General features: G+C 49.7%; 1 protein-coding gene across 2 annotated transcripts in view; it reads left to right on the top strand.

Annotated features, from left to right (window-relative positions):
* The first annotated feature begins 540 nt into the window (after positions 1 to 540).
* Positions 541 to 12,514, top strand: part of LOC130377145 (serine/threonine-protein kinase OSR1-like) — a 51,395-nt gene continuing 39,421 nt past the window's right edge. For both annotated transcript variants that reach the window (XM_056584134.1, XM_056584136.1), the window contains exons 1-2: positions 541 to 764; positions 7,819 to 7,931. In XM_056584134.1, the coding sequence (XP_056440109.1) occupies positions 695 to 764; positions 7,819 to 7,931 (183 nt within the window). In that variant the 5' untranslated portion in view covers positions 541 to 694. The remainder of the gene's footprint in view (positions 765 to 7,818; positions 7,932 to 12,514) is intronic.

Consider the following 12,514-nt stretch of genomic DNA (forward strand, 5'->3'; position numbering starts at 1 on the left):
GGGAGTCATTTTTACACAGTGTCCCTTTAAGTATGCACTGCTCCTGGGGGCTTGCACTTTACTGACAGCCACTGCCCTGCCATTACTAGTGTGGGAAACTAATGTGCTTGAAATCATTATATAGGAGTGTTTCACTTACAGCCAATTGTATTGCTGGTCATTCTAAAAGTATACAGTGCAACAAGCTAGTTAATTGAATTACATTTTTCTAGTGTTCCAGTCTCGACTTGAACAACATATTCGCCGTTATGTGTTAATTTACCTGATATGGTTTTGATCAGTCCAAAGGTTTTCACCTTTGATGCTTATATTAGGCCACCAAACATGTACGCCAGATGAGCCACGTACAGTACCATATATAAGGGCACCCAACATGGCCGCCCGGCGAGCCCACATTCAGTATAAATATTAGGAACACCCAACATGGCCGCCGGGTGAGCCCACATTCAGTATTTAGGTAGGAACACCCAACATGGCCGCCGGGTGAACCCACGTCCTGCCGGAGGAATGCGGTGGGCGGGGCGGTCGGCGTGTGTCAGACTTGGGGATGACAGGAGTGCTGCTGCTGCAGGATCGTGAGGAAGGGAAGTGTCGCCCTCTAACCGGCTGGAATTACTTTGAACTATCTTCCCATCCAGTTTTTGGACCGAGCATCTTTCCTTCCCAACCAACGCGGCTCAGAAGACCTTGAGTCATGTCGGAGGACCTGAGCTCCCAGCCCTGGTCCATCAACAAAGACGACTATGAGCTCCAGGAGGTTATCGGTAGGTGAGCCTAGCCGGTAGCTTCACTAGATGTTATCTGCATGTGTGTCATAAGCATTGCGGTAGTTGTGTTCTTCAGTGAGCTCTGTGGATTTCCCACAGAAAGGCGGGGTGAGACAGGGTTCATAGTGAGAGGCATACCCCTTCACCTAGGCTGAGTCTGGGGACGGTCCTGGGGAGAGGCAGACCCCCTCACCCGATGTGACTCTGGGGACGGTCCTGGGGAGAGGCAGATTCCTTCACCCGGGCTGAGACAGGGGACAGTCCTGGGGAGAGGCAGACCCCTTCACCCGGGCTGAGACAGGGGACGGTCCTTAGGGAAGGCATAAACCTTCACCCGGGCTGAGATACCAGTTTGGGCTGTGAATTTGAATATTCGTTCAACCCGTGGGTTTAATAATTTTACCCTAAGAGAATGTGCCTTTTTTGCCTGAAATTCTTTTTTTATTTTTTATTTATTGTTGAAAATGTAAAACTTATACAAAGTCATAGAAACCCAGAGCTTTCAATGGGTACTTCATTTACGAATCGAATAGAGCAACTTAATCCAGTGTTCCCCAAGGGGATCCGGTCCTGGGAGCTCTCGAGTCCTGGGTTGTCCTGGGTCCTGGAACTTCCTGGGTCCTGGTTGGTCTCAGATCCTGGGTCTTCCCGGGTACTGGGTGGTCCCGGGTCCTCGGTGGTCCTGGTTCGTTTCGGGTCCTCGTTGTTCCTGGGTGGCTTGGTTGGTCTCGGATCCTTGGTCGTCCCGGGAAAATCGGGTGATTTGAATTATTTTAGCAAATCTCCCTGCTTTTGACATGAGGAGTAGGCCTATTTAAAGTATTTGCCCTGCATCTTTTGGGCTTTGGTCAAGCGCGTTTTTTTAATACATAAGCCTCTTATGTAAACCAATACTCGATTCATAGGTGAAACAAAGATGGCATGAATCATAGGAAAATATGGTAATTTTCTTTACTGAGAAGTAGCTGCAGAAGCCTATAATGTGCTAACTGTTGTGTTGCCCTCGGGGTACTGAACGGGTTGGTGCTGAGCCTTTATACAAAACACTTTCTGCACACCATTGTGTATATTTGTACAGGAGTTGTATTTAGCTTACCTGTGCTTCACATCTCCCCTCGGTTTTTGTAAACTTTGGGGGAACCTCATTGGATAACGCCCTTCTTTTCAGCATGCACACAACAGATACTGTTCCTCTCCTTTAGCAACTAGTTTGGTAGCATTTTAACTGTTCAACACCTAACTGTTGAGTTCAGATTCCGTTCCTGTGCAGGTACTTTAATGCACACCACCAAAAGTCTCCTTAACTCAAAGTCTGCTCCCTTTTGAATTGTACTTTTAACCACTGGGATACATTTGGAAATGTACAAATGTGTTTCACTCATGGGAAATGCAGACCGAAGCTACAGTCCAGCCACTGTGTTTGTGTAGAGAGACAGACGTTTTCTCTAAGGGTCTCTTCAAACAAGAAATCATCCTCAATGTCTCACTCTTCATTCTCAATGGCAAATGATGTTCAGTTTGTCTCTCTTTGTCCCTCTCTGTCTCCTATATCTCTCTGTCTACTGTATCTCTCTGTCCCCTATATCTGACTTCACTCTCTGTCGTCGCCACTTTAATTTAGTATGTGTCATCATAACTGGCCAAAACCAGTCATAGGATGTCATAAGCTGTCATAACCATGGACTGTCTTCTGGTCATCTAGACCTTCTTCATGTTTCCCCTTCCTGTCCAACGTCTCCTGTTCCTCAACTCAATAGAGTCTGTTTAAAGAAATTGTGTCAAGGCCAATGGTGAGAGCTTCCTTTGGACATATTTGAACCCAGCCACTGGCTCACTTCATGTAAACCTTTCTTTGCTCAAGGTACTATTGTCCCTCCCTGAGGGCATTGCTGGGGATTATATGGATACTGGCTGTTGAAATGTATCAATCTCAATTGTATAGAACGTCGCAGGTCATTACCGAAAATAAGCGCCTTTAGGGCGAAGCAAGACGCCTCCCCTGCGCGTCGTTGTCCTGTTCGTCCTGTCTGGGCTTATTTTCCCGATAATGACCGGCGTTCGATACATTATCCCTGACATGATAGATTACATATATATTTTTTTTACTGTTCATTTTGATTTCCATTTAGGCTAATGTATGTTTATCAATGTAAGCAGTCGCAGACATCAAGAGGGTGGAATCATATTCATGAGAAGTTAAGTCAAATTAAAAAGAAGACCTTAGAATCTCTTATCTTATTCTCAAGTGAATACTGTGTGAACTGGAATAATCCCTCTCATTTCTACTGTTCTGACCAGGAAGTCATGGGCTGGTATTTGCCATGGCTTATAGCTGGTGGTGGTGAGAGCTGGATGGAGGGGGGATTGTGAGGATGGCCCTGCATTTTTACCAGAATGCTCCCCGCAAACTATTGTTTTAGAAAGTTCCCTGGGGAAGGAGCTTTAGTTGGGACATGGTCCTTCCCACTCTCTCCTCCCCAGTGGTGATTGGCTCATATTTGACAGAAAACCCTGGAAACACTCTAGTTCTGTCTTTCCACTGCAACACCAGCCCAGGGCCCCTGGCCCCTGGCCCCGTGTTCAGCCATGGGAGGAATGGTGCTCACTAAGAAACCCGCCGGCCAAGGGGGGGGGATTGCGAGACGTGTGTAACATTTCTGGTCGTGCTTTGGAATAAGGTTTGGAATGTGGGCGCGATATGCAAGGAGGTGTAATAACTAAAGGCTTAGTGGCAGGACGGCATCCAGCGACGGGCCGTTCTGACCACCACAGAGAGGCCGGGGCCCATTGGTCCTCTCGCTGTGAGTCAGGATACTGGCCTGCTCCCCGTGGAGGGCCTTGTTGTTGCAGCTCATTCTAATGTATCTTTGTTTTCTGGAAGAGTCCCTGACTGATTCCCAGCCTCTGATTCCCGGTGCTGTACCAAATAGACCTTGGTCATTGGTGGGCATTCTTGGTCAGTCAATCAGATGAGAGGGTCCTTACTCTGACTCTAACCTGGGTTATTATGGCTTTCCAAAGTTTTCAGTCTGACGCATTGAGGGAGACATGTTTCCATCATGTGGGTTACAATCTTTTTATGCAATATAATACAATATGTAAATTATATGGTTTGATACATTGCTGTTAAGTTAAGAATCATCGCATATCATTTTGTTTAGGTCAATCAAGTTATAAAACGTAAATAACTTTTCTGCTTTTCTTTCTATGGAGTAGGCATGGTTGTGTAAGTAAGTGCTAGGTTTATAGGTTACCAAAGAACTGCTATAAAAAAGTACTAAGGTTGGAGAGCTATCCTGGAAGACAGCATAGTGTCATGTCCATTCCTAAACAAGGCTGGGACCCGAAGTGGACCACCTAGGACCAGGTCCACTCAAATATGTTCATAGAAAGTTTAATTAATTAAGCCTAGCTATTTAGAGAAAAAAACAATTCTCACAAGTTAGTAATGGCAGGGGGGAGCTCTGGTATCTAAGGTAGATAGCGGTAGTGTGGTTTTGAACATGGGTTTCAGGTTCCCCAGGAGGTTCTCATAACGCTTACAAGACAGCGCAGTAGCAGATGAATGGGGCTCTTCTCTCGTGGAAGAGTGTTTATTCTTCTTTAAATTCCCATAACGGCTCTTGGAGTTATTATGGACTAGAAGTAGGCCTCCTAAGGCAAAGGGAGTGTTATTTAGTGTTGGTTTAAGGGATTTAGAAATGATGCAGCGCAGCCGGGAGAAGACCTCCATCGTATCGTTAGCCAACCTCGTGATGAGAGCTGAGGAGTGGATGGATCTGGGTTCCCAGCTCTTCCATCCTGAACTTAACAGAGAGCAGAGAACGATAGGGGATGGTAGTGGAGTGGTGGCCCTGCCCAGAGGTCTTGGGTTTGAACACTCATGTTCTCAGTCTACCTGTAGGCAGCCTGCTCATTAAGGACATGTTTGAATAAACTACAAATTGATTGATTTGGATATATACATATTCTAAATTAATCGTTAGTCCACTTTTATCTATGGATTCTATTTTGGAAAATTTTAATTTAAAGTTCCCATGGCATGCTACTTTATGGATGCTTTAATATCTATTAGTGGGCCCCAAACACAGTATTTGAAATAAAAATAGGCTTTGTCAGGAGATGCAATGTGGACCTTTTGCTTTGGCATAACACACAGGTTCGATGTCGTTCTGCAATTGCATTCAAAATTCTGTAACTAGCCTGTTATTAAGCTACGTACACGTATTAGCACTAACTCAATCTCGACGCCAGAATCCAAACGGTCAGGTACAAAATATCCTCCCTCTCTCTTCCTTAATTACTTGTATCTGCTTAGTAACAAACCAACTGCAGTTTAGTTGGTCAATATAAATCCAGACTATTCAACTAATCTGATAGTGAACAAAACGGTAGATCTAACCCCTAAGTTCCAGGGGTGTCTAACCCCCTTAGTTCCAGGGGTGTCTAACCCCCTTAGTTCCAGGGGTGTCTAACCCCCTTAGTTCCAGGGGTGTCTAACCCCCTTAGTTCCAGGGGTGTCTAACCCCCTTAGTTCCAGGGGTGTCCAACCCCTAAGTTCCAGGGGTGTCTAACCTCTAAGTTCAGGGGTGGTTGACCCCTAAGTCCAGGGGTGTCTGACCCCTACTCAGCCCCTTGCCTCTCCGTCTCGGGGTGGGAGAGGCTCCAGGAGGGTGGCTGTTGATCCATGGAGGCCACCCAGAGCCCGAGCTCCCTGACAGGCGTGGCAGAGGGAGAGGGCTGTTTGCCAGGGCTCCCTGGTGGAGGGGTGTTGTGCGGGGCTGCTTGGTATACAGCCATTGTGTGGCGTGTCATGGCCACTGGTTGATTAGATGGAGGTTACTTCAAAGGGAAGGCCCACGGTAACGCTTGCTTTGGGGGCCCTGCTGCTTTGTATTTTACTTTTTTGGTTCAATTTCTGGTCCTCCCTGATGCAGGGCATGCCTGTTGGGGGCATGGAGGCTAGGGAGAGCATATTGTCTCTGAGGGACCCATTGGTCGATGTGGCAATGCAAGGCTTCATAGTTTGTTGGAGTGTGTTAACATATCAACTAGAATTCCTGGTTGATCCCCTCTTTAGACTTAAAAGTTCTCTGCTTGTAAAAAGTTCTCTGACATAACCAGAGTGTTCGATGCTGTAGTCCCCAGTGTGTTATTATATATATAGATAAATTAATCAACTTAACATATTTCACTGGACACTCGTTGAGGGCCAAAGCTCTAATCAAATATTCCCTGAGAACTCCTAGATCTCATGTCTGTATATTCCATCAAGGTCAGACCAGCGGTACCTTCACCTTCCTCTGAACGTTCTCTGCCTCCACATGGAACTCATTCTGGGGCTCCGTGTTCCCCGATGTATATGACCCTTGACCTAACTGCTATTCCTGTACCTTCTGAGCCCCCCCCCCCTACACACACGCACACACTCACACTGACACACTCACACACTCTCACACGCACTCACAATCACACACACACACACACACACGCACACGCACACGCACATACACACACCATGATCTCGCCTGTCCTGCCACTGCTGATTCTGAAGTGTGCGTGATCTCAACATGTCTATGGATCCCAAATAACTACCAGATATATCTTCTGATTTATACAGACCTAAATAACAGACTTGCTCTGCCCTGATGTCTCACCCACATTTTAATGCCATGGGCTGTTGTTCAGTCTGACTGCTAAACTAGTATCACCACATGAAATCACTCAATAATATGTAATCAAACGGTAATTAACTAACAGTAATTAAAACTGTGTGTGTGTGTGTGTGTGTGTGTGTGTGTGTGTGTGTGTGTGTGTGTGTGTGTGTGTGTGTGTGTGTGTGTGTGTGTGTGTGTGTGTGTGTGTGTGTGTGTGTGTGAGAGCAATAGTTCAGTCCTCCATCCCTGTCCCCATCCCATAGTGTGGTGGTTGGGTAGTGGGGGGGTAGTGGAGTGTTGGTGGGCTGTGGTCAGAGCATTACAGAATGGATGTCATGCTGCTGTGAGATGTTACTTCAGCTCTGAAACATCTATAGCATCTATAGCCCGAGGGCTATAGATGGGCTATTATACTGTATGTGTACTGTAAGTGTTGCTTTGTGTCTGCTGTCTTTCCTATTTATGAGGGGATGTTATATTTGTATTATTAGATAGCGTAGTGTTTTTTACATGTACTAGGTCTTGGGGAAGGTACAGTTTCTAGATACAACCTGACACCGTAGGGCAGAGGATTCAAAACGTCTGAAAGTCACTGTGTCCTTTGGGGACATTGTGGGGTTGGATTTTAATTAAAAACCAAAGCAAGATCTTTCAATGGCCGTTTCTCTGTACAGACCCATGATGCTGTCCTCGACCTCAGTACACCTGGATCCATCCAGACCCTGAACAATGAGGACTTTGTAGATACCTGGGTCAGACCACAGGCCCGGGCGGAGAAAGGCAGAGTGTAAGGGGGAGATGGTGGAGGAGCTAGAGGAGGTGGAGGAGGTGGAAGTGTGGGGGTGGTGGTGCGAGTTTTGAGTAAACAATCACACGTTTTTGGTTCCCCTAGCATTAACAGGAAGTCCATGCATGACCTCAGCGAGCCAAAACATGGTCTGCCCCCCCTCTCCCACCTCCTCACCCAGTAGGTCCTCTGGGGGGTTATGCCCCCCCCCACTCCTCACCCCACCTCCTCACCCAGTAGGTACTCTGAGGGGTCTGGCCCCCCCCCTCTCCTCACCCAGTAGGTCCTCTCGGGGGTTCTCCCCCCCCCCCTCTTACCCCTCCTCTGGGGTGTTCTCTGGAGTCCGGCTGGGTCCCTGCAGGGCACAGAGCTCTGACCCAAAAACCCACGCAGACTGTAGAGGAAACGCGTGAATCTGTTCACTGCCAAACCCGAGCCAATAGGGTTGGACAAGAAAGTCCTATCGTCTTTTAGATTCAGAATAGAATGTAAATACAAAGAAGAAGTCAGCGCTTGCCGCTTTACTACACTGCGCATGAAGGTGTGTTTCAAACCACTAAAGTAAATGTGTTTTGGCCCCCATGTTGACTCTGGTTGTGTGTTGCAGGCAGCGGAGCCACGGCTGTGGTGCAGGCAGCGTACTGTTTACCTCGCAAGGAGAAGGTGGCCATAAAACGCATTAACCTGGAGAAATGCCAGACCAGTATGGACGAGCTCTTGGTAAGAATGCACACGCACACACGCTTCTTAGAGACTCTTGAATTAGAGTACAGAATGCAGAATACTTACAGAGGAGGTCTTGTGTTTCTCAACAACCCGCCCCTGTGAAGTATACACCCAGTAACAGGTTCAGAGTTCGTGGCCCGCAGACCAGAAGGGCCCTCAGACCAGAGGGGGAGTCAGACCAGAGGGGCAGTCAGACCAGAGGGGGAGTCAGACCAGAGGGGCAGTCAGACCAGAGGGGCAGTCAGACCAGAGGGGCAGTCAGACCAGAAGGGCCCTCAGACCAGAGGGGCAGTCAGACCAGAGGGGGAGTCAGACCAGAGGGGCAGTCAGACCAGAGGGGCAGTCAGACCAGAAGGGCCCTCAGACCAGAGGGGGAGTCAGACCAGAGGGGGAGTCAGACCAGAAGGGCCCTCAGACCAGAGGGGGAGTCAGACCAGAGGGGGAGTCAGACCAGAGGGGGAGTCAGACCAGAGGGGGCCCCTTGCTGCTGGGCTGGAGTTCACAAACAGGGTGGGGGCTTAACTGCTCTCCGCATGGCCTTCATCAGCAGCTTAGGGACAGAGCGAGGTCCACCTCTGCTTCTCATTACCGGGCTTATCCCAGACCCCCCCGCCCCTCTTTCCAGTGGGTCAGACCCCAGTGGCCTCTGACCCTACGTGCTGCTCCCAGGAGGCCCGAGGCCCAGCGCCAGGAAACGTTTAGTGAGCCGTCCTTCAAACGTGTTCTCCCCTTCCCCTCCTCTCCCTCTCCTCCACTCAGCCCCCCCCCCCCCCTTTCCCCTCCTCTCCTCCTCCACTCAGCCCCCCCCCCCCCTTTCCCCTCCTCTCCCTCTCGTCCACCCATCCCCCGTTTCCCCTCCTCTCCTCCTCCACTCATTCCCCCCTCCCTCTTCTCCATACCCTTCCTTCCCCTCCTTTCCTCCCCTCCCTTCCCTCCTCTCCTTCCCCTCCTCTCTTCTCCTCCACCCATCCTCCCCTCTCCCACTCCTCCAACCCCTTCCTTACCCTCCTCTCCTACTCTCCCTCCTCTCCCCTCCCCTCTCTCCTCTCCTCTCCTTCCCCTCCTCTCCTCTCCTCTCCTCCACCCATCCCCCCTCCATGCGGTACACTAGTGGTCCTGATGTTTAAGACCACAAAGCCCGATCCGTCTGACCCTCTCTGGTGTCTGAGAGAGAGTCGCGTCCTGGGATGTGCATCTGTGTCATCAGTGAGGGAGGTCGGGGGTCTCTGGTCTTTGGATCGCCGTGACCCCCCCTGACAGCTGGTCTCAGACTCCCAGTCCTGACTCAGGGGAAACCAGCCGCCTCAATCTGGCCCCTGATTGGTTGATTGATGCCCTCTCAGCGTTCCTCTCTAAGCCACATTCCATTGGGTCTCCTCCATGTTTGTTAGAGTTACTGATGGGAGGGCAGCTGTTCAGTGAGACCTCTGTGTGGGGTTTGAACCAAACCCCCGGGAGATCCGTCACTGATATCCTCCCTCCCCCCACCACAAAATTGAGTTTCAAAACAATTCCACAGCCCCCCCGCCTCTCCTCCCTAACCCCCTCTTTCCGTAGGCTGAATCAGGGGATGTCGATCTGGGATTCTTGGAGTTGTCGGTCACATGGCGCAAGAAGATTACCTTCTTGTGGATCTCTCTCTCTCTCTCTCTCTCACTCTCACTCTCACTCTCTCTCTCTCTCTCTCTCACTCTCACTCTCACTCTCACTCTCACTCTCACCCTCAGTCTCAGTCTCTCTCTCACACTCTCACTCTCTCCCCCCCCCCACCCCCCCCAACAGTGTAGCCACCAGTGAGATGTTGAGGAGGCATTAAAGGGACCCAGAGCTTACAACCTTGGAAGAGGTTTCATACCTCCTGCCTTGTTTCTGGTTAGTGGTTAGAGAGTTGTAACCTTCAAGTTTTAGCAGCCTACCCGTGTGGCATCCTGGAGCAAGCTACCTAACCCCTCCTGGCACCTCAATGACCGGTCTCTGAATTCTGTGTGTCTGCTTAACACTACAAAGTGCATTGAAATGTAGTGTGTCAAATACATGTGTTTTATGTGTGTATGTAGGTATGTGTGTTTGTAGGTATTTACCTGTGTGTACCTGTGTGTACGCTGAAGGCCTGGTCCAGGTGTGAGGGCCTCTGGTTCTTGAAGTCCAGTAGGAGAGAAACGGCAGAGCTGAATGAGAGTAAATGTGTTCTAGAGCAGCCCTCATTCCGCTCCCTGTTGCCTCCTCTATGTGCTGGCATTTCGGCCGATAATTTAGCATTTTGCGAATTATTTTAATTTGACCATTTCTCTAGATTAGTAATTACAATTTATCTTGTTGTAATCACTAATTCCTCTATCCAAGGAATGTTGAACTGATCCTCTAAAGTAAGGGGGAATCTGCTGATTTGATTTGACTTGACAAATCGAGTCCCACATGATCTGCCTCCATGTCACCCTGGTCCTGGTCGGAGTCCGGGTCCTGGTCCTGGTTCTGGTTTCTTTTCCTGGCCCTGATCCGGGTCGGAGCCCTGGTCCGGGTCGGAGTCCTGGTCCTGGTCCTGGTCCGGGTCGAAGTCCTGGTCCTGGTCCGGGTCCGGGTCGGAGTCCTGTTCCTGGTCCGGGTCCTGGTCCAGTGCTAGTTGCAGGGTAGACTGCTGAATGGTGCAGGGGGGTGAGGAGAGATAAATCCATGATGAATGGCACTGGGCTCTTTAAAGAGAACCCTGGTGGTACGGGGAGTGCATCACTTCACGTCGGTTCCATCCACACTGGAAGGGTGCTAGTTGGGTGGTGGTGACAGCGAGGGGCCCCAGCAGCTGGCCCTCGGGTGCCCAGGGGGGGGGGAGGGGCTAATATTCCCAATGCTCCCAGTTGATGTATGGAGCCCCTCCCTCTGGAGGCCCTGGTTGTGTAGGGCAGGGGTCGAAGGTCAGGGCCTGTCCTTGGACCATGGCATGCCAAGTCTTCATTCAGAACAGGTTTGGTGAGCGGTCCGGGTAGCTAGCCATTGTCCCCCATCCTGTAGACCTGGTGATGAGGGCCTTGCAGACTCACACCTGTAGACCTGGTGGTGATGGACCACCAGACTCACCCCTGTAGACCTGGTGGTGATGGACCATCAGACTCACACCTGTAGACCTGGTGGTGATGGACCTCCAGCCTGGACTCACCCCTGTAGACCTGGTGATGACGGCCCTGCAGACTCACCCCTGTAGACCTGGTGGTAATGGACCTCCAGCCTGGACTCACGCCTGTAGACCTGGTGGTGATGGACCTCCAGACTCACACCTGTAGACCTGGTGGGGATGGACCTCAAGACTCACCCCTGTAGACTTGGTGGTGCTGGACCTCCAGCCTGGACTCACGCCTGTAGACTTGGTGGTGCTGGACCTCCAGCCTGGACTCACGCCTGTAGCGCTTGAGGGTTTCGAGACGCTATGAGGTCATGCACTGTTGAAGTACGTGCTCTTCTTACACAACCCAACAAATGGGACATGTTGCTAACATATTAGCAGCATATGCTAAAGTTTTTCTAGGCGGCTAGACATGGGGGACTCGAGTCACATGACTTGACTCGAGTCAGACTCGAGTCGCAAATTTGAGGACTTGAGACTTGCTTGACTAACACTGATAAAAGACTCGACTTGACTTTGATTGGTCTTCATGACTTGAGACTTGACTTAGACTTGAGACAGATGACTTGAAATGACTTTTTTAAAGTTAGTTTAAAGGTTGGATATGTGATTTGCGATACGCCAGCAGATTTTGAAAATACACAACTCAAATGGTCCTACCCCCTCTCCTTCAACGCTGACTCTGACGCTGACTCTGACCCATTCCAAGTACATGGACGCGCAATCACACACGAGCGCGAACACAGATGCGCGAGAGTGAGCCAGGCTAGCTAGGTTGGAGTTTAGGGTTGTATTCTAGTGCTAGGTCCAAATGTGGATTAGCTAGTAAACTAGCTCCAGTAGCTACCGCAGGATAACAACAAACAGAAGCTTGCTCTGGGTCACGAGCTTTGAGTACGTGCACGCGCACGAAGGGGTCACTCGCGGGGAGCGGGAGCGGGGGAGGGGGAGCGCAGTACGACCGTTTGATTGACGTACTTACTGTCCAATGCCACTCTGTGGTTCTGAAAATCATTGGCTGGAGTTTTTCGAGCCCTGCCCGTTCCACAGATGATTAACTTGTTTAATTTTCATGTCAGTAGGCTACTTCTAACTCAGTGGCTGTAAGTGGGTTATGATAAGGATTTCAAGTAATTTTCAAGTAATATTACACCATCAGAGCCAGAGCGTCAGACTGGGCTGTTCTCAGCATACCGCAAAAAAATTAAGAGGGTTCAAGTTCCAGTCCCCAAATTCAGTTGAACCACTACCTGGACATTTGTGATGGACAGAGCTGCCTTCAGTTTTGGGCCATGAACAGGCGCACCCTCCCCTCTTTGTTCAAGGTGGAGGTAAGAGTTATGGCAGTCCCTGCATCAAGTGCACCTGTTGAACCTGTGTTCAGCCATGGTGGGGTGATAATGTGACCCCATCTTTCAGAACTCAGTGACAAAGTACTGTCAAATAAACATTTTTGCAAATG

This window comes from Gadus chalcogrammus, chromosome 23, assembly GCF_026213295.1.
Source record: "Gadus chalcogrammus isolate NIFS_2021 chromosome 23, NIFS_Gcha_1.0, whole genome shotgun sequence".
In the NCBI taxonomy this organism is placed as follows: domain Eukaryota; kingdom Metazoa; phylum Chordata; class Actinopteri; order Gadiformes; family Gadidae; genus Gadus; species Gadus chalcogrammus.